Here is an 18,873-nt window from a genome sequence, read left to right as displayed (position 1 = left end):
CTGCTGCTGAAACAGGAGGCCCAGATTCTCTTCCCAATATATCTGACCTTGGGAAACAGTAGAACTTGGCTTCTAGGGCAAAGAGAATGTGGTCTGGGCCTCCCACACAGTCCCTTATCAGAAGCTGAGCCAACAGAGTGCTAGGACAGAATGTGCGTGCACACCGTGAAGCCCCTTGTACCCAGACATTCTACTGAGAACACTGGCACTCGGTGTTCTACCACTTCCTACAGTCTGAGCCACTCTGAGGAAGCCATAGTTCCCTCAGCCCATGACCCTTGCCTGCTGTCTCCCAGACTCTAAGAGCTCCCTCGACCTAATAGGCAAGAAGACCTGCCAAGTCATGCATGGCTGCTCTCTGAATGTTCTTGGTTCAGGTACCTGGGCTGACAACCACAGACAACTGTAATAAGGCACAGAGGTGTATCACCTCCTCTTTTGCAGCACCCACAGCTGGCTCATCCACAGGGACATTGAGCTGACAGTGTCTTACACACAATCCCCAGGATTCCTTAAGAAATTAAGGGTGGGCATGGTTTGGTAGCACATGCCTGCAGACCCAGCTCTCTTGATGAGACAAAGACAATAGGAGATTCCCCAACTGGTGTGAAGCAGTCGGCAAGAGTCTATTCATAGAACAAAAACCTCAGGATGTCCAGGCAATTAAGGGGTGCTAGGGCACATAGGGTCAGGAGGCATCATCCCTTCCTCAGAATCCTTAGGTGGGTAATGATTACCAGGTAGGGAAGAGACATGTTTTTTTCAGTGATACATATCTACCTTTAAAGTGCCTGTTCTGTTTAAGAAGTTCTTACCCAATTAGTTACTGAACTGAATTTTTGGATGATCAAAAACAAGAAGACAGTAAAGTTGAAGAGGTACTAATTGAGAGTAGAAAGGAGAAGAGGGACAGTGAATGCAATAGTGGAATGAATATGAACAAATACTTCATTCACAAGTATGAAAATGTCATAAACCTATCATTATGTATCTTAGTATATACTAATGGAATATATAAATGGACTTCAACAGTATTAATTAATATCAACATACAGTTAATTGCTATTATTAATAACTTCTGGGATAACAATGATGCTATTAACACCTTCACAATGTCATTGCGCTCTTATTTTTCAACTTCTTGGCCAGAGAATTCCCTGGGTGCCCACAAAACGACTGTAGAAAGCTTCCTGGCCCTGGGCATCCAGAACTTTCCAGCCTCATACCCCACTGCTGAAATGAGAGGCCCAGGTTTCCTTCCCAATGTATCTGACCTTGGGCAACAGTACAACTTGGCTTCTAGAGTAAATGCAGTGTTGATAATAAGAATTATATAATTAATTGCATTGTTAATAATTAATAATGTCTGCTGTGAAGAGTATCTACATCAAGGCATAATTGCTTTTTAAGAATTAAATAATCTTTTTAAAATTTAATCACATTACAGTCGGATCTCAACCTTCTCCCTCCTCTCTTCCTAGACCCACCCTCATGCCCTCTTCCTCCTATTCCCTCCTCTCCTTCTTCTCAGGGAAAGGAAGGCCACTAAGGGGAACCAACCCACCCTTGTACCTCAAGTTGCAGCAGGACTAAGCACATCTTCTCCACTGAGGCCAGACAAGGCAGCCCAGCAAGGGGAAGAGGATCCAGAGGCAGGCAATAGAGTCAGAGATAGCCCGAACTCCCATTGTTAGGGGACCCATATGTTGACCAAGCTGAACATCTGTGTCCTATATGTATGAGATCTAGGTTCAGATGTCCTTGCATGATCTTTGGTGGTAGTTCAGTCTCTGTGATTACCCCATGGGCCCAGGTTAGTCGACTCTGTAGATCTTCTTGTGCTGTCCTTGACCCCTCCAGCTCCTTCTAGAGAAATATTTTCAAGAAGGAAGTAATTCAAGAGCATGCATCCTGCTGCAGGCCTAAGCATTCTCTGCTTTACTTCCCTGCCAGGTGTAATACTACAAGGTCTGGGAATCTCAAAAAGAAGACAGTGAACCTTGTTTACAGTACCACACTCCCAGCCAACCTCTACCCAGTGCACATCAGCAACCACCCATAATCCCATTCACCAACAAAGAAGACGTTTCTTTCTTAAAATTTATTTATTTATTTATAAAATTATTTATAAAATAACAGTTTATTCACTTTGTATCCCTGCTGCAGCCCTCTCCCTTGTCTTCTTCCAGTTTCACTCAACCTCCCTCTTCTCCCCCTATGCCCTTTCCCTAGTACCCTGACAGAGGACAACCTCCCCTTCTATCTGACCCTAGCCTATCAGGTCTCATCAAGGCTAGCAGCAGCATCTTCCTCTGCAGCCTGGTAAGGCTGCATCCCCCAGGGGGAGGTGAACAAAGAGCTGGCCACTGAGTTTATGTCAGAGACAGCCCATGTACCCTTTACTAGGAAACCCACTTGGAAACTGAGCAGCCTATGGGTTTCCTCTGAACAGGAGGTCTAAGTCCTCTCCATGCATGGTCCTTGGTTAGAATATTGGTCTCTGCATGTCCCCCTGGGCCCAGGGTTTTTTTTTTTTCTCCTCGTGGAGTTCCTGTCCCATCCAGATCTTTCTATTTCTCTCTTCTTCCATAAGGTTTCCTGTACTCTACCCAAAGTTTGTCTATGAGTCTCAGTATCTCCTCTGATACCCTGGTGGGTAGAATCTTTCAGAGGTCCTTTGGGGAAGGCTCCTGTCCTGTTCCTTGTCTTCTACTTCCTATTTGTCTATCCTGTTTGCCATTCTGAATGAAGGTTGAGAATCTTCCCTAGAATCCTCCTTGTTTGGCTTCTTTAGGACTATAGATTTTAGTATGTTTATTCTATATTCTATGGCTAGTATCCACTTCAAAGTGAGTATATACCATGTGTGTTTTTCTGGTTCTGGGTTACCTCACTCAGGATGATCTTTTCTAGTTCCCACCATTTGCCTGCAAATTTCATGATTTCCTTGCTTTTTAATTAGCTGAGTAGTATTTCATTATGTAAATGTAGCACACTTTCTCATTCCTCTGCTGAAGGACATTAAGGTTGTTTCCAGATTCTGGCTCAACTATGTTTATAGCAGCTTTATTTGTAAAGAAAAGGTTTCTTACGCCCCTTTGCGATGTAACGTCAGAAGGCTCCCCAGTCCGACATGTGGCTGTGGTAACAAGGAGACTGTCTTGAGATATCAACACCCATGCTTGAATGTGTCTTGTCCTTCCCCTGGTGCCTCTCTTTAACACCTGTGCCAAAAACATGCAATCATCTCTGTCTTTAAAATGCCAGCTTAAAGGAAGTAGACTCTTGGATCTGAAGAGAAGAAAGAAAGGAGAAGAAACTCTTGGATCTGTTGAGCTGCATGGAATCCTCACATAGATCTCTAGGGAGGCAGCTATCATGAATTGTCACTTGGGCTGGGGTCTCTTTTGAGTTATCCGTGCTTCTATAAGCAACTTCTCACCAATATTTCATATTCCAATAAACTCCTTGATCACCAACCCTAACAAAAGAAAAACAAATACTGCCAGCTCTGTTTAATAAAAACAAGCAAACATGACAATAAATGTGTGTACTTATCTCTGGTTTTCCCAGATTGGTCACAACCTGACTCCTTTCTGGGATGGACTTTGCCACCCTCAGACTAAAAGAACACCATTCCTCTAAATGCCATGGCAGGAAAAGCTTCTCTCAGAGGATGAGGCATCATTGTTGTGCCATGCTCTAAGCAGGACGACTTTAGCAGATTTTATCTGTTGCTGTAACAATATCAACTGTGGATATCAACTGTGTCAAATATCAACTGTGGACTCAGTGAGCTCCATGGTCAGAGATGCCATACAGGAACATTTTCCATGTGTGAAGCAAGCCACTGAGAAGAGGAAGTTGAGCTTCTGTTGACCTTGGAAAGATGTAAACCAAATTCTCTGATGCCTGTAGTTGCTGCTCTTCTGGCCTCATCCTTGTCAGTTGGGACAAAACACGTGGACCTGTGTGGATTTGATAGGAGAGGGCATCTCAGAAACACAAGGCTGGTCTAAAGCTTCGGCCTGCCAAATTCTACAGTGTCAAAGCACGATGCTATGAGGCAAGGTGCCAGGGAGATGGGAGCTTGTGGAGATGACAAACCGTAAAGGCAAGAAGGGCCTCACAGGACACTTCTTGAGCATCTTTGGGCGTGGAAAGAATCAGAGCTGTCTAAGGAGTGCACAGCATCCGAGCCAGTTCCTTCTGAGACAAAACAGAGATAAGGGTATGAGAAGAATATGCCCACTATTTCACGTACGAAAGGAGGTGACTTTGTCTGCCTCCTGGCCATTGGCTCCAGTCACTTCTGAACTTATCAGTTCTCCTACAGTGAGAACCTTGACTGATCACACCAAGTTCCCTGCCTACATACTATTGGTTTAAATTTATGCCGGACAAGGCTCACAGGCTCTTCCTGTTTGGAAACGTGGTCGTCCTAGCAGCACAGACTCAGGCAGGAGCCGATCATGCCACTGACCCAACTGCACAGCTGGCTGAAAGCTGTGCTCCTTGGGCTCCTGCTTCTCCTCCTCCAGGTGCAGGGTGAGGCTTCCTAAACAGGCAATGGGGACTAACTGGAGCTGCTGGGAATCCTCTATGTCAGACCCTGGGCTTGTGGGAGAAAGGGTATGGGGGTTAATGGAAATAATAAATCAGGAGTTCTCAATGTGTGGAGTCTGATCATAGAAAAATCCATATATCCAATGGTCTTAGAAGGCCCAAAGTGTCAGTTTGTTTTTATTACTACTTTCTAACTGTAATTTTTCTCTTCTGTGGTTCTCAGTTGTTGAGACAATCAGAAATATGCATTTTCCAATGGTCATTACAGGTTGAGGACTGGTGCTATAGATAAGGGTATAGGAAGTGTGTGCCTACCAATTTCCCCAACAAAATCCCACACATGTTGTGAGTCCATGTCAGACACATCTAAGATCAATCCATACTGAGGAGACTGTTCAGTGTAAGGAGTTCTGGAGAGAACAGTAAACAATTCAAGAAAAAGTGAGAAGGTATTTTTCCCTTCTTGGTGTATGGTATGACTGTATCTACTTTTGACATTTGGATAAGAATGACAATAATCATGAATTCATGTGTCCAAGTGGCCATGAGTGTCTGACCTCTTTGGCTAGAGAAATGCTCTGATGCCCTTCAAATGGGTAATAGGAAAGTTTACCGGCCCAGGAGAGTAGGGAAACTCCCATACTCATACTGAGTTGGGGGACCCTGAATTTCCTTCTCCTGTGCCCTGGTGAGAATGTAATAGGGAAATCTCACAATCAACTTTCAGCTAGTTACAGAAAATTAACCCTTATGGTGTCTCCCCAGCAGGTCAGGACTCATCAGAGGCCAGCCCCATCAGAAACACACATCTAGGCCAAGTCCGGGGAAGTCTCATCCAAGTAAAGGACAACAACATTGGCGTCCACACCTTTCTGGGAATTCCCTTTGCCAAGCCACCTGTAGGACCACTGCGCTTTGCACCACCTGAGGCCCCTGAACTGTGGAGTGGTGTGAGGGATGGGACCTCACACCCAGCCCTGTAAGTTCTAGACCCAGAGGGTTTAGAACTTAGCCACTGGGGTGAGAATGTGCTCTGAGCTCTGGGCCACTCTGAAGTGTTTCTCCAACTCAGCTACGCAGCAGTTTTCTCTCCTTGTGGGGAGTGTCCCATGTGTTTTTCTGATGATGTGTTAAAGTTGAATAGAACAAGCTGCTTGGTCAGAGCTTGGCACTCATGGGGAGTTATATGTAGACACTGTTAAGAACAACAAAGACAAATTTGTTCACAGTTTCTAATTAAGGCCAGTGGTCTCTGTCACAATGCGAGGGATCTCTAGGCTTCAGTTAATGTGACTTATCATGCAGCAAACACTCCTGAATTCAGGAGAATTCACTTCAGGTCCCTGAAAACTGCAGCCGTGATAGATACATGCAAACCCACTCTCATAATCACTGTGACAACCAACAGAGCCAAGTGCCATTGACCAAGGGACAAGCATATGCAATTAATTTCCTCTGGAGACACTATAGGCAAAAGAAGTTCCCTGAGTGTCTGTACTTGGGATGAAGGACTGCTCACCACTCTTTAGGGCAGTGTCGTCCATTGATTCCTCTGTTATCTGTGAGAGTACAATACTCCAATGTTGTAATCTTAGCGATTTTTTATGTTGCTATAAAAAAGTACTGATAAAGGCTATTTAGAAGTGAAAACTAGTATCATATGCTCCAGACTTTAAGGTATTACTTGGGGAAACACAGTGAAACAAAACTACAGGAGTTGATCACACATCATCCATAAGGGTGAGCAGACTAGAAAATGCTTGCATGCCTGCTAATGCTTAGCTCACTTTTCCATTCTTATATAGTTTAGTGAATGCCATTATAGACAACCAATCATTTCCACAGAGACATCTAGCAGTGTCTCTCTCCCAGACTCAGAAAGATTAACATCCAGGCCACACCCAACTGGAAGCCTCCCTAGAAGTCAGGCTTCACTCCAGCTTTCACGAAGCTTGTGGCTCCTACCTTGGTTTGAAGTGACTTAGGGAGGGAGTATGTGTTACCAGGCATTGTGAAGAGCAGCAGCTGAAGGTGGCTGAGAAAAAAATAAAGACTCGCATTTGGTTTTGATAATCATACATCTCTTGATATAACTTTTTTTTCCATCAGATGTCTGCAAAATGTTATGATGACTGTGGAGGTCCTGAAGAAAATGAATCTGAGCCTGCGTCCCATCTCTGTATCTGAGGACTGCCTGTATCTTAACATCTATGCACCAGCTCATGCTCATGAGGGTGCTAACCTGCCTGTGAGTGCCAGGCCATGGTCAGCTTGTGGATATGACATTATTTTCCAAGCTGATTAGAAGGGACAAAAGCAACCTGATCTCAAGTGCAGGATAGACTCTGATGAAATGTCTTACCTCACTTAGGACATAGAAGGTCTTTTCTATGCTGAAACCTGGGTATGGGACACAGACTGGAGCACTGAGTAAGGTCTCCATCTCTTTCATAAAACAAGTACTCATGCTACAACACCTGTTGAACCGCTTAGTTGTTCAACACCCCAACATTTTGGTCACCCAAATTTCCACTTTTGCATTATCTGTTGTGATGATGAGAGCTGATGATCCTTTCCATTTTTAATCCAGAGAGATACCCATGGAGACACCTCTCTTTGTTCCACTATGAAGGGTCTGAGTAATGATGACATTACTCGATACAGAAAGCCATCAATTCAGAGACACATGGTGGGGATGGGGACTAGAGATATACTGATGGGGCATCTAGAAGGCCCTGCTGTGGCCAAGCCCCTGAAGCCCTGAGGATTTTTGTATTTCTGGAGCTGCACAGAGGCACAGCAGTTGATATATAATAAGCAGATCTGCAGAGCGTGGATGGACTAGGAGCTTCCTGGCCTCTCTCTTGACTTCTCCAGGTGATGGTATGGATCCACGGTGGTGCACTGGTTACAGGAGGGGCTTCCATGTTTGATGGATCCCTATTGACAGCTACTCAGGATGTGGTGGTGGTCACTATCCAGTACCGTCTGGGTGTCCCGGGCTTCTTCAGGTGAGCCTGGGGCTAGTCTGGACAATGGTAGCTGAGAAGATCCTAGACAGCACTTTGATCCCTGTCTCTTCCACTTCTCAGCACTGGAGACCAGCATGCCAGAGGCAACTGGGGATACCTGGACCAAGTGGCCGCCCTTCGCTGGGTCCAGCAGAACATCGCTCACTTTGGAGGCAACCCTGATCAGGTCACAATTTTTGGCGAGTCAGCAGGTGGCACAAGTGTGTCTTCACATGTTGTATCCCCCATGTCCCAAGGACTATTCCACAGAGCCATCATGGAGAGTGGGGTTGCCGTGCTACCTGACCTTATCTCTGACAGCTCTGAGATGGTCTCCACTGTAAGTGCCCTCAACCATCACTGACCAAGTTTCCTTCCTCTGCCTTCATATGCTGGTACTCTGGGGTTCTGTTGTGTGGGAAAAGAAGGATCATTGGAAATAACTTGTTTCCAATAATTTCTGAGACACTCAGGGATTAGCATCTACTGACATCTACTTCATACTGAGTGAGTGAGTTATCTGACCAGAAAACTGCTCTTGCAGCTTCCATCCTTGCAAAATAAGTATGCATGGGTTTGGGAGCTGTTTCATCAGTTTTTCCCCCCAAAAAAGGTGCTTCGAATGCACGCCTGAGGACTTAAGTTCAAATCCCCAGTACCCACAAAGGGCTGGAGATAGTAACAGGAATCTGTAATCTTGACGTTTCTGTGCTCAGGTGAAGACAGAGACAAGAGAATTCCCAGTCATTGACAGAAAAGTTCAGCTAGTGTAGGCAGCAATAAAACAAAAAACACCCTGTCAAATAAGGAGGGCATTGAAGACTGAGACTTTGTCCTCAAACCTTCATATACAAACCTTGGCACACTTACTCCATCCCTCATACATGAAACAGAGAAAGAAGGGTGGAGAAAAGAAAACTACCCTCAACAGAAAGAACAAGTATGTAGGTAGAAAAGGCACTGCCTGCTGGCTGTCACCTTTGACCACTAGGGGAATGGGAACAATTTCTACTTATTTTAATCCATACAACACACATGATAGAATGGAAATTGGAGGAGAGAGGATCAACTTGGAACTGAGAAATCTTCTTCCTGCTCATTCTCTTTACAGACGGTGGCCAAACTATCTGGATGTGAGGCCATGGACTCAGAGGCCCTGGTGCGCTGCCTGAGAGGCAAGAGTGAAGCAGAGATTCTGGACATTAACAAGGTGGGAGAATTTTGTGTGTCTGAGAACCTGGTCTACATGATGAGGAATTCTGAACTACATACCTCATCTTTATGAGTTTGTGTTCTTTCAGTTTGCATATACAATGAACATGAGCTTAGGCTACTCTAAGTGCGGATTATCCTTAGGGTGAGCAGTGCACCCTGAACTAGTGTGAAATGAAAAGAAATGGTGATGGTAACTCAATGGACATCAGCTATTTCAACAATTTCTGCACTGATATTTAATGTTCCTCAGGACTTCAAGGTCATTCCTGCTGTGGTGGATGGAGTATTCCTACCCAGGCATCCCCAAGAGTTGTTGGCTTCCGTGGATTTTCACCCTGTCCCCAGCATCATTGGTGTCAACAATGATGAGTATGGTTGGAACCTTCCCATGGTGAGGCACAGTTCCAATCCTCTTGGAGCCTTGAGACCCATATGCTAAGCTGTGGGAACTCAATCCATCTTTAATCTAAGTCCCCTGATCTAACACTTTACACTGTCTTGTGCCTCCCAGTACTTGGGCTCTGCTCAGACAATAATGGAAATAACCAGAGAGAACCTGAATGCTGTTCTGAAGAATGCAGCAGCACAAATGGTGAGAAACCTCTGATCCTGTCCAAGTAGAGGGGTCCTTCATATCTCCTTTCAGACAGATTCTCTAGTAATACATCTCATTACATATTTCTGATTCTCGGTGGGCGTCCTCAGAGATGAAGCTTTTATTATTATTATTAATTACACTTTATTCATTTTGTATCCCCCCATAAGCCCCTCCCTCCTCCACTCCTGGTTCCACTCTTCCTCCCCTTTCTGCATGCATGCCCCTCCCCAAGTCCACTGATAGGGGAGGACTTCCTCTCCTTCTTTCTGATCTTAGACTATCAGCTCTCATCAGAAGTGGCTGCATTGTCATCTTCTGTGGCCTGGTAAGGCTGCTCCCCCCTCAGGGGGAGGTGATCAAAGAGCAGGCCAATCAGATTATGTCAGAGGCAGTCCCTCTTCCCATTACTATGTAACCCACTTGGACACTGAACTGCCATGGGTTACATCTGTGCCAGGGTTCTAGGTTATTTCTATGAATAGTCCTTGGTTGGAGTATGAGTCTCTGGGAAGTTCCCTGTGTTCAAATTTTCTTGTTCTGTTGCTCTCCTTGTGGAGTTCCTGTCCTCTCCAGCTCTTGCTATTTCCCACTTCTTACATAAAATTCCATTAACTCTTCCCTACAGTTGGCCATCAGGCTCAGCATCTGCTTTGATAGTCCGCAGGGCAGAGGCTTTCAGAGGCCCTCTGTGACAGGTTCCTAGGTTGTTTCCTGTTTTCTTCTTCTGGCTTTCAGAGGCCCTCTGTAGCAGGTTCCTAGGTTGTTTCCTGTTTTCTTCTTCTTATGTCCATCCTCTTTTCTTTTCAGGATGGAGATTGAGCGTTTTAGTTAGGGTCCTCTCTTTTGCTTGGTTTGTTTAGATGTACAGATTTTAGTGGGTTTATCCTATGTTGTATGTTTATATGAGTAAGTATATACTGTGTGTGTCTTTTTACTTCTTGGACAACTCACTTAGGATGATCCTTTCCAGGTCCCACCATTTACTTGCAAATTTCATGATTTCTTTATTTTTCATTGCTGAGTAATACTCCATTGTATAGATGTACCACAATTTCTGCATCCATTCTTTAGTTGAGGGGCATCTGGGCTGTTTCCAGCTTCTGGCTACTACAAATAAAGCTGCTACAAACATGGTTGAGCAAATGTCCTTATTGTGTACTTGAGCCTCTTTTGGATATATGCCTAGGAGTGGTATGGCTGGATCTTGAGGAAGCGCTATTCCTAGTTGTCTGAGAAAGCGCCAGATTGATTTCCAGAATGGTTGCACAAGTTTACATTCCCACCAGCAGTGGAGAAGGGTTCCCCTTTCTCCACAACCTCTCCAGCATGTGTTGTCACTTGAGTTTTTGATCTTGGCCATTCTGATGGGTGTAAGGTGAAATCTCAGGGATACCCATTGTTATCCCAGGTGTCATTCTCCCAATCAAAGGCTGCTGCTTACCTAATGTAGAATATACCTATCCTCATTCCTACTCGTTTCCTTGGTGTAGATGCTGCCTCCTGAGTGCAGTGACCTGCTAATGGAAGAGTACATGGGAGACACTGAGGACCCCCAGACCCTCCAAATTCAGTATACAGAGATGATGGGGGACTTCTTGTTTGTGATCCCTGCACTCCAAGTGGCACATTTTCAGTGTGAGTACATCTGTCACCAGGATTAGGGGAGCATCTCAGAGATGTGGGTCACAGTGAGCACTGTGGTATTCGGGTTTCCTCATGTCTAATTCAAGAGAATGAAATCTAGATACAGAGGAGAAAATGGGTTTTTGACATTCTTTTGAATTAGCAAAATCACTCAGCTAGAAAGCCTTGGGCACTGTTTCCCCAAGGGTTTTTCCATAGCTAGTGTTCCAACCTGGAGCTCCTATTTAAATCCTATTTAAATCTCCTATTTTACCCCTGTAATTCAAGGTAACCAAATATGCAACAGTAAACCTTCAACTACATCACTCTCTGTCCCCACCTGCAGGTCCCCATGCCCCTGTCTATTTCTATGAGTTCCAACATCAATCCAGCTTTTTCAAGGATACCAGGCCACACTATGTGAAGGCTGACCATGGGGATGAGATTCCTTTTGTCTTTGGTTTCTTTGGCATGACACGTAAGTCTTCTTTACTTTTCTTCAGCTGAAGGAGGTCCCTAATGACTCCTTGGGGACTTCTGAGCTCTCAGTCTCTTTGAGAGAATTTATGTTCTGAGAGAGGACAAATCCAATGTGTACCACGTTATAGCCCTAATATCATAGCTTGTGCAGAATCTTTAACCAGACTAGCCAGTGATGAAGGGCCTGCCAGTACATTGGGGCAGAAATTCAGTTAGAGGCTTGCATGGCTCTTGGATACTCTTTATATCAAAGAAGGGAGGCAAAATGCCAATAGTGTGGGGTCAGACATCACCTGAGGTGGTGAGTGTGAAGAGTGAGTTGGCACTTGCTTGAGGTGGCATATACTTGGACCATTTTCTTCCTCATAACTACAGTTAACCTCACTGAGGAGGAGGAGCTGCTGAACAGGAGGATGATGAAGTACTGGGCCAACTTCGCACGATATGGGTGAGAACACAAATCTCTCTCTCAACCTAATATATGTGGGTCTCTATTAGAGATCTCTTTTAGTTTGTCACCTTCTAACATGCATGGATCTTCCATTGCATGAATGTATAATCTACACAATAGCACATTTATGAAGATACCTTGTAATTATCAGATCCTTGTCCTCTCACAGTGACCTACCTGATGAGCTATAGTGCTGTGGTACTGTTGTTGAGATCTTTCCTCTTAGCGGCAGATCTAGAACTTTCCCCACAAGGAGCCAAAACTAGTGAGTGACACTTGTATGCACGTATCAAGATACCTGTATCATCAGACCCCTTAAACACTGGCTGGCTTGTTCCACTGCCATGACCTAAATCAGGGGATTAGGCTTTGTAAAAGAGTGACCTCATCCTTCTTTCCTGTGTTATATTCACAGGAACCCCAACAGTGTGGGTCTACCTTATTGGCCTGTGTTGGGCTATGAGGGGCAGTACCTACAGCTGGACATCCAGCCTGCTGTGGGACGAGCCCTGAAGGCTAGAAGGTTGCAGTTCTGGACCAAGACTCTGCCCCAGAAGATCCAGGAGCTAAAGGGGGCTCAGGACAAGCATGCATAGTAGTAGTGTTCTCTGTCAGGAGAGGTGTGTGGGGTTCAGAGCAGATGTGGCTCATTCTAAAGTTACAAAGTTCATTTATTCATTTTTATTTGTTCCATCACTCACATAAGCATTTCTAACTTCACCATTTGTCCTTTCAGACTAGTATATCAAACCCTCTGTGCATTACTCCTTATTCTCCTGGGCAAACTTTCGTTGAAGCCATAACTGCTCTCATACACTGGGTGTGTGTGCCCTAAAGTCACCCATCTTCTTTAACTCTTCCCTGTGTTTAGACTCCTGTTCTTCCTTCTTTCCTTTCTTCCTTCCTTCCTACTTTCCTTCTTTCTTCCCCTCCATTAGCTCCTCCCCATCATCACTCTCTTCTTCTCCCAGTCCAAGACAATATTCAAATGAAGCAGAAGCTTCAGAGACTGCTGACTACAGGGATTGGCTGCATCAAAATCCTGTATAATCTCTTGGCAAGTTCATGTTTTTATCTGCCATCAGAAAACATTCTTTCCCCAAGCCCCATTGCCTTCATCAGTTCAGAATCATGTTCCCAAAGATCATAAATTCCAAATTGAACTCAGCATCTGTGGCCTCAGATGTTTGGAGGCTGAGACAAGAAGATTACATAAGCCAGGGAATACAAGACCCATACCTCTGCAACAAAACAAAAACCATGTCCTCAATAACTTACAAACAACAGTAATAAATATACTCATCTATAGATTGAGAAATCCAGGGTCAAGATCCCCACAAATTTTCTGTGTGGTGGTAATCAGTTCTCTGGCTAGAGGTCTTAATTATATCTTATGCTCTGTTCTGTTAGAATGTGTAAACAAGAGTATTACATGGGTAATATTAAGTCCCTGCTGACATGAACTGGGGGCAGGGAAGGCTTTCCTGTCAGTGAGACTGACCATGTAGATTTTTTGACTCTACATGTGTAGCATTGATAAAAGATCTTGTTGCTAGAATTTCTTTGCTTATCAGTTCAGTATATACACACTAAACTGCCAACAGTAAGTCAGAAAAAGTTTTAGTCTTCTAACAATTATCTCATTATTAATATCTTGAGTGTGAATTGTTTATATGGTGCTCTGGACTTATCTTGGACTTGTGTAAATTAGGTTAGTGTTCCATTCATGCATTATACTCTGAATTGTTCAAATGCAATTACGTTACTCTCTTTTAGGTGTCTGGCTTAGTAAGTCTGAGAAAACTCTCAAGGCCTGCAACTGCCACTAGATCAGAGTTAGAACATTCTTCCTACTTCCCACAGGGCTTTCCTCAGGTTCTTTTCTGTCTTTCACTACATTTAGCCCTGTTTCAAAGTAAACATGACATCACTTTATCTGGCTCTATTGAGTCTTGTCTCAAGTCCAATATAACAGCACATTTTGTCTTATTCCATACAATGTCTTTGTTTCTTTTTTTTTTAGAGTGACAGCCACGTGTGCACATTACACACTTTATATACTTAATCTATGCACAACTGTTGCCTTGTTTATTAGTTTGTAGTTTTGGAGACGTGGTTTCTATGCAGCTGTGTATTTGTCCTGAACTCATGATCTCACTGTGTGGTTGGATTTTAGCAATGGGCCACCCATCTCAGGTTTGCATTTTAATGAGCTATATGGATATTCTCACACATTATTTGATGTATTCAATTTTTGTATTTACAACCTAGAGTAGAATAAGATATATGTGTTAAACATTTAAAAAATTTGTAAGGCTAGGGATATGGCAGTGATAGAGTGCTCCCCCTGAATGTACAAAGCCCCGAGAAAGCAAAAAATTAAACAAAGCCAGATCAGATGCCATAGGCTTGCAATCCCAGTAGCTCAGAGAGTTGAGGCCAGAGAACACAGGTTAACACCTGTCTGAGTTGTAGAGCAAGCTCCAAGAAAATTGGAAAATTTAGTTGTGGTGTGTTTCCACATAAAAAGTACAAAAAATGGCTTGTAGGTGGCAATGGAATCTTAAATCCAGCACCCTGGAAGCAGAAGCAGGTGGATCTCTGAGTTCATGGCCAGCATAGAATATACAGGGAAGTTTCAGGACAGCTAGGGCTACATAGAGAAAGCCTGTCTTAAAAACAGGTATAAAAAATTCATAAAAATCTAACTTAACTTAGTGGGTTATCCAAAAGGGAGAGTAGTAGAAAAAGGAGGAGGAGAAAAGAAGAAAGAAGAGTAGAAAGAGTAGGAGGGGAGAGGAGGAGTGGGAGAATGAGAAGGAGAAGATGGAGGAAGAGCACAAGAAAAAGAAGAAGTGGGAAGGAAAATATGGTTCTGGGTTTGCTGGGTCTTGGGAGCAATGGGGGAGGCATGCATATGACAATTATGTTTGTTCATGAAATTACAAAAACAAAACAAAACAAACAAACAAACAAACAAACAAACAAAAAATAAAACCCCAAGGTTCTGGCATACATGTCAGTGGTAGAGGACTTATTTGACATATGAAAGACCATAAATACAATGTTCTGTGCCCTCCCTCTTCAGAGCTGGTTGGGTGTCAAATTTCCACGTCCACCTCCTACCAACCTCCAAGCTTTCTCACTTCTAGAAATGGCTTCAAACACATCTGATGAGCAGCGGACCTGCTCCTTCCATCAGTTCAAACTGCCTTGAAAATGAGCATAAGCTGCCAGCTAGGTCATCCCCAAGATGGATGTCTGTGGCTCAGCTTCTTGAAAGACTGAAGCAGGAGGATTTCATGAGCTCAGGAGCAAAAGGGCTACCCATTCTATATTCATACACTGGATCTCAATAATATATTGCTATGTTCATGTGTGATCATGTAAGCATCATAACATGTGGTTTATAAAAATAGACATGTGCATATAGTTTTGGAGACCATGGAGCTCAAGGTTAAAATACCACATATGTGCTATGTGGTAAGGGCTAACTCTCTATCAAAGATTGGACCTTGCATTTTCAACTGGGCATTTGGGGAAAATGATGGTGTTCAAGATATGGACATACTTTTTTTGCATGTATGAAATTACTGAAAAATAAATAAAACCTTAAGGTTATGGTTATACAGATCAGTAGTAGAAGTCTTATCTAGAGTGTAAAACCCTAGATCCCATTTTCTGTACTGGCTTCTTTTAGATCTCCTGGTCTCCTGTGACAACTTCTAAAAACCTAACTCTTCTTAGCATCCCATTGGAGACAAGATTTCAACATAGGTATGAGATGCATGAACTTTCAGACCATTGCACCTAGAGGTTCCCATATTGCCACCCATGTTGTGAACAATGGAAAAGTTTCAACTTATTGTGCTTAAAATCAAATGTCACATTTTTTGGTTCTGTTGCTCTTCTTGTGGACCTCCTGTCCTCTCCAAATCTTACCATTTCCCACTTCTTTCATAAGATTCCCTGCATTCTGCCCAAAGTTTGGACATAAATCTCAGCATCTGCTTTGATAGTCTGCAAGGCAGAGCCTTTCAGAGGCCCTCTGTGGGAGGCTCCTAACTTGTTTCCTGTTTTCTTCTTCTTCTGATATCCATCCTCTTTGCCTTTTGGGATGGGGATTGAGCATTTTAGCCAGAGTCCTCCCTCTAGATTAGTTTCTTTAGGTGTACAGATTCCTGAGACTCATACTCCAAACAAGTACCATGCATGGAGATAATCTAGAACCCCTGCACAGATGTAGCCATTGGTAGTTCAGTGTCCAAGTGGGTTCCATAGTAATGGGAACAGGGACTGCTTCTGACATGAACTCATTGGCCTGCTCTTTTACCACCTCTCCCTGAGGGCAGAGCAGCCTTACCAGGCCACAGAGGAAGACAATGCAGCCACCCCTGATGAGACCTAACAAACTAGGATCAGAAGGAAGAAAAAGAAACCCTCCCCTACCAGTGGACATGGGGAGGGGCATGCCTGGAGAAGGGGGAGGAATGGAGGAATTGGGAGGGGAGGAGGGAGGAAATAGAGGGGGGAATACGAAGTAAATAAAGTGTAATTAAAAATAAAAATTAAAAAAATCAAATGTCACCTATTACCCATATTTGAGAGAATCTATTAATGTAGTTTATTTCTGTCTCAAAGTGGCAGGTGGTATAAGCTTTTGAGAAATAGGTCTTGGCATGTATTAGCTTTTTATGCCTGAGGCTGTGTGTGTGTGAGTGTGCATGTGTGTGTGTGTGTGTCCAGAGGAGTAGGGCTGACACTTTTGTGTCTGCTGAGGTTTGTTTTTGCCCCCAATGACTCTGGTGACCCTGGGAGGCCCACCCTTGCATGATCATAGCACATCTGTGGAGATATTGGACTGTGGGTTGTGTCATAAAAGTAGGACGAGTGTGTCAGAAGGTTCAGAGATTTCCAGTAGAGGAGATTCCTATTCCCGGTCCCCCTGAGACCATGTCTTTCCTGGACTGATCATCCTGGCTCTTTTCAATCTCCTGGTCCCCTGTGACTTGCCTCTACTCCCACTTCTGACCAACTGAACTTGTAGGAGAAGTTTTGTGGGTTAACAAGCTTTTCCCTTTTTAATACACTGCACTGAAGGCCAACCACAGGACCGCACGACCTTTGGAGTTATGTGTCTAGCAAGGTGCATGTCATTCTCCATACTCCAAATACAGTCATGACATGGTCTGCAAAGGTCATTTTTATACAGAATGGAGGACCTGGCTCAGGCCAGAGTGCAGCTTGTTCTCAGCAATGCAAGCCTGAGGGAGTTTTGTTTTTTAATCTAAACAGTTACGAACATTTCAAGCATGAGTTTCTGTGATAAACTTTCACATTATTAGGCAAGAAACATGAGAGTAGATTTATTGAATCAAAAAGCACAGGGTTTATTTAACTCTTGAAGGTAGTGCCAACCCGTCTTTCAAAATGACTACACCATTTTGAGCCACGTGTGAGGATGCCATTGATTTTTTTTTTTTTTCGAACACTGATTATATGGGTGTGTAGTAGTGGTGTAGTAGAGGAGCCATTTTCAACCTTTAAAATCTATTTTCTTCTTTTTAAATTTATTTCCCCTTTTATTAAAAATAGATTCTTTTCTCACTTTCTATATCCTGATTATGACTTTCTCTCCCTCTACTCCTCCAAGTTCCTCCTTACCTTCCCTCCCATTTGGATCCACTCCTTCTCTGTCTTTTATTAGCAAAGAACAGGCTTCTATGAGATAATATTAAAATATAAAATAAAATATAATAAGATACATTTAAAAAACTATCACATCGAAGCTCAATAGAACCAGTGAAGGAAAAGAACCAAAAACAAGGTGTAAAAATCAGACACCCACACATTCACACTGGAATCCCATAATAGCACTAAATTTACAGCTATAATATATGCAGTAATGTCCTGGTGCAGACTTGTGCAGGCTGCTTCAGTCTCTATGAATTCACATGAGCTTTGCTCATGTCAGTTTAGAGTGCCTTGTTTTTTGGGTATCCTCTATCTCCTCGGGCTTTTTTTAAAGTTTATTACAATTTATTCACTTTGTATCCCAGCTCTAGCCCCCTCCTTCATCACCTCCCAGTCCCTCCCTCCCTCTTCTCCTATACCTCTTCCCCAGTCCACTGATAGGGGAGGTTCTCCTCCCCTTTATCTGATGCTAGCCTATCAAGCCTCATCACAACTGTCTACATTGTCTTCCTCTCTGGCCTGGTAAAGCTGCCTTCCCTTCAGGGTAGTTGATCAAAGAGCCAGACACTGAGTTCATGTCAGAGATAACCCTGTTCCCCTTACTAGGGAACCCACTTGGACACTGAGCTTCCATGGGCTACATCTGTGCAGGGGTTCTAGGTTATCTCCATGAATGGCCCTTGGTTGGAGTATCAGTCTCAGAAAAGACCCCTGTGCTCAGATTTTTTTTTAAGTTTTCTTGTGCTCCTTGTGGCGCTCCTGTCCCCTCTAGGTCCCTCTATCTCCTCCTTTTTTCATAAGATTCCCTGCACTCTGCCTTCAATTTGGCTATGAGTCTCACCGTCTGCTTTAATCCCTGCTGGGTAGAGTCAGAGGCCCTCTGTGGTATGCTTCTCTCCTGTTCTGTGTTTTCTCCATCTTCCAAGTCCTATCCCATTTGCCTTTCTGAATGAGGATTGAGCATCTTACCCAGGGTCCTTCTTGCTCAGAGCATTGGCAGGATGCCGAGTATGAATGGCCTTGAACAGGAGGTAGAGGTGTGTACCATAAAGTCAGTTAAGAGAAGTGTAGATAGAACAGAAAAAAAAATCTGCTGCAGGCATGATGGTCCAATTAAAGGAGTCCTGGCATGACCTGATGAGGTGCAACCAGGAGAGCCCATCCTGGCCAAATGCACTGATGTTAGGACCAATGAAATGATGATGCACACAGAAGATTTCATATTAAAGAGGTTT

The 18,873-nt window shown here is 43.7% G+C and overlaps 1 protein-coding gene across 3 annotated transcripts; it reads left to right on the top strand.

Moving 5' to 3' along the window:
- Positions 1-4,339: 4,339 nt before the first annotated feature.
- Positions 4,340-12,540, top strand: LOC110559743 (acylcarnitine hydrolase-like). 3 transcript variants are annotated; one of them, XM_021655347.2, is made up of 12 exons: positions 4,340-4,548; positions 5,335-5,545; positions 6,676-6,814; positions 7,444-7,577; positions 7,659-7,917; positions 8,689-8,787; positions 9,043-9,183; positions 9,304-9,384; positions 10,881-11,025; positions 11,360-11,491; positions 11,869-11,941; positions 12,360-12,540. In XM_021655347.2, the coding sequence occupies exons 1-12, from the start codon at positions 4,473-4,475 to the stop codon at positions 12,538-12,540; spliced, it is 1,671 nt and encodes a 556-aa protein (XP_021511022.1). In that variant the 5' UTR covers positions 4,340-4,472. The 3 variants fall into 3 exon arrangements, with proteins under 3 accessions (XP_021511022.1, XP_021511021.1, XP_060248115.1); XM_021655346.2 differs by lacking the exon at positions 8,689-8,787; XM_060392132.1 differs by lacking the exons at positions 7,444-7,577; positions 7,659-7,917.
- The last annotated feature ends 6,333 nt before the right edge of the window (positions 12,541-18,873 follow it).

This window comes from Meriones unguiculatus, chromosome 10, assembly GCF_030254825.1.
Source record: "Meriones unguiculatus strain TT.TT164.6M chromosome 10, Bangor_MerUng_6.1, whole genome shotgun sequence".
Taxonomy (NCBI): domain Eukaryota; kingdom Metazoa; phylum Chordata; class Mammalia; order Rodentia; family Muridae; genus Meriones; species Meriones unguiculatus.
Note: the sequence above shows the minus strand (reverse complement) of the source record. Positions and strands in the feature narration are given on the sequence as shown.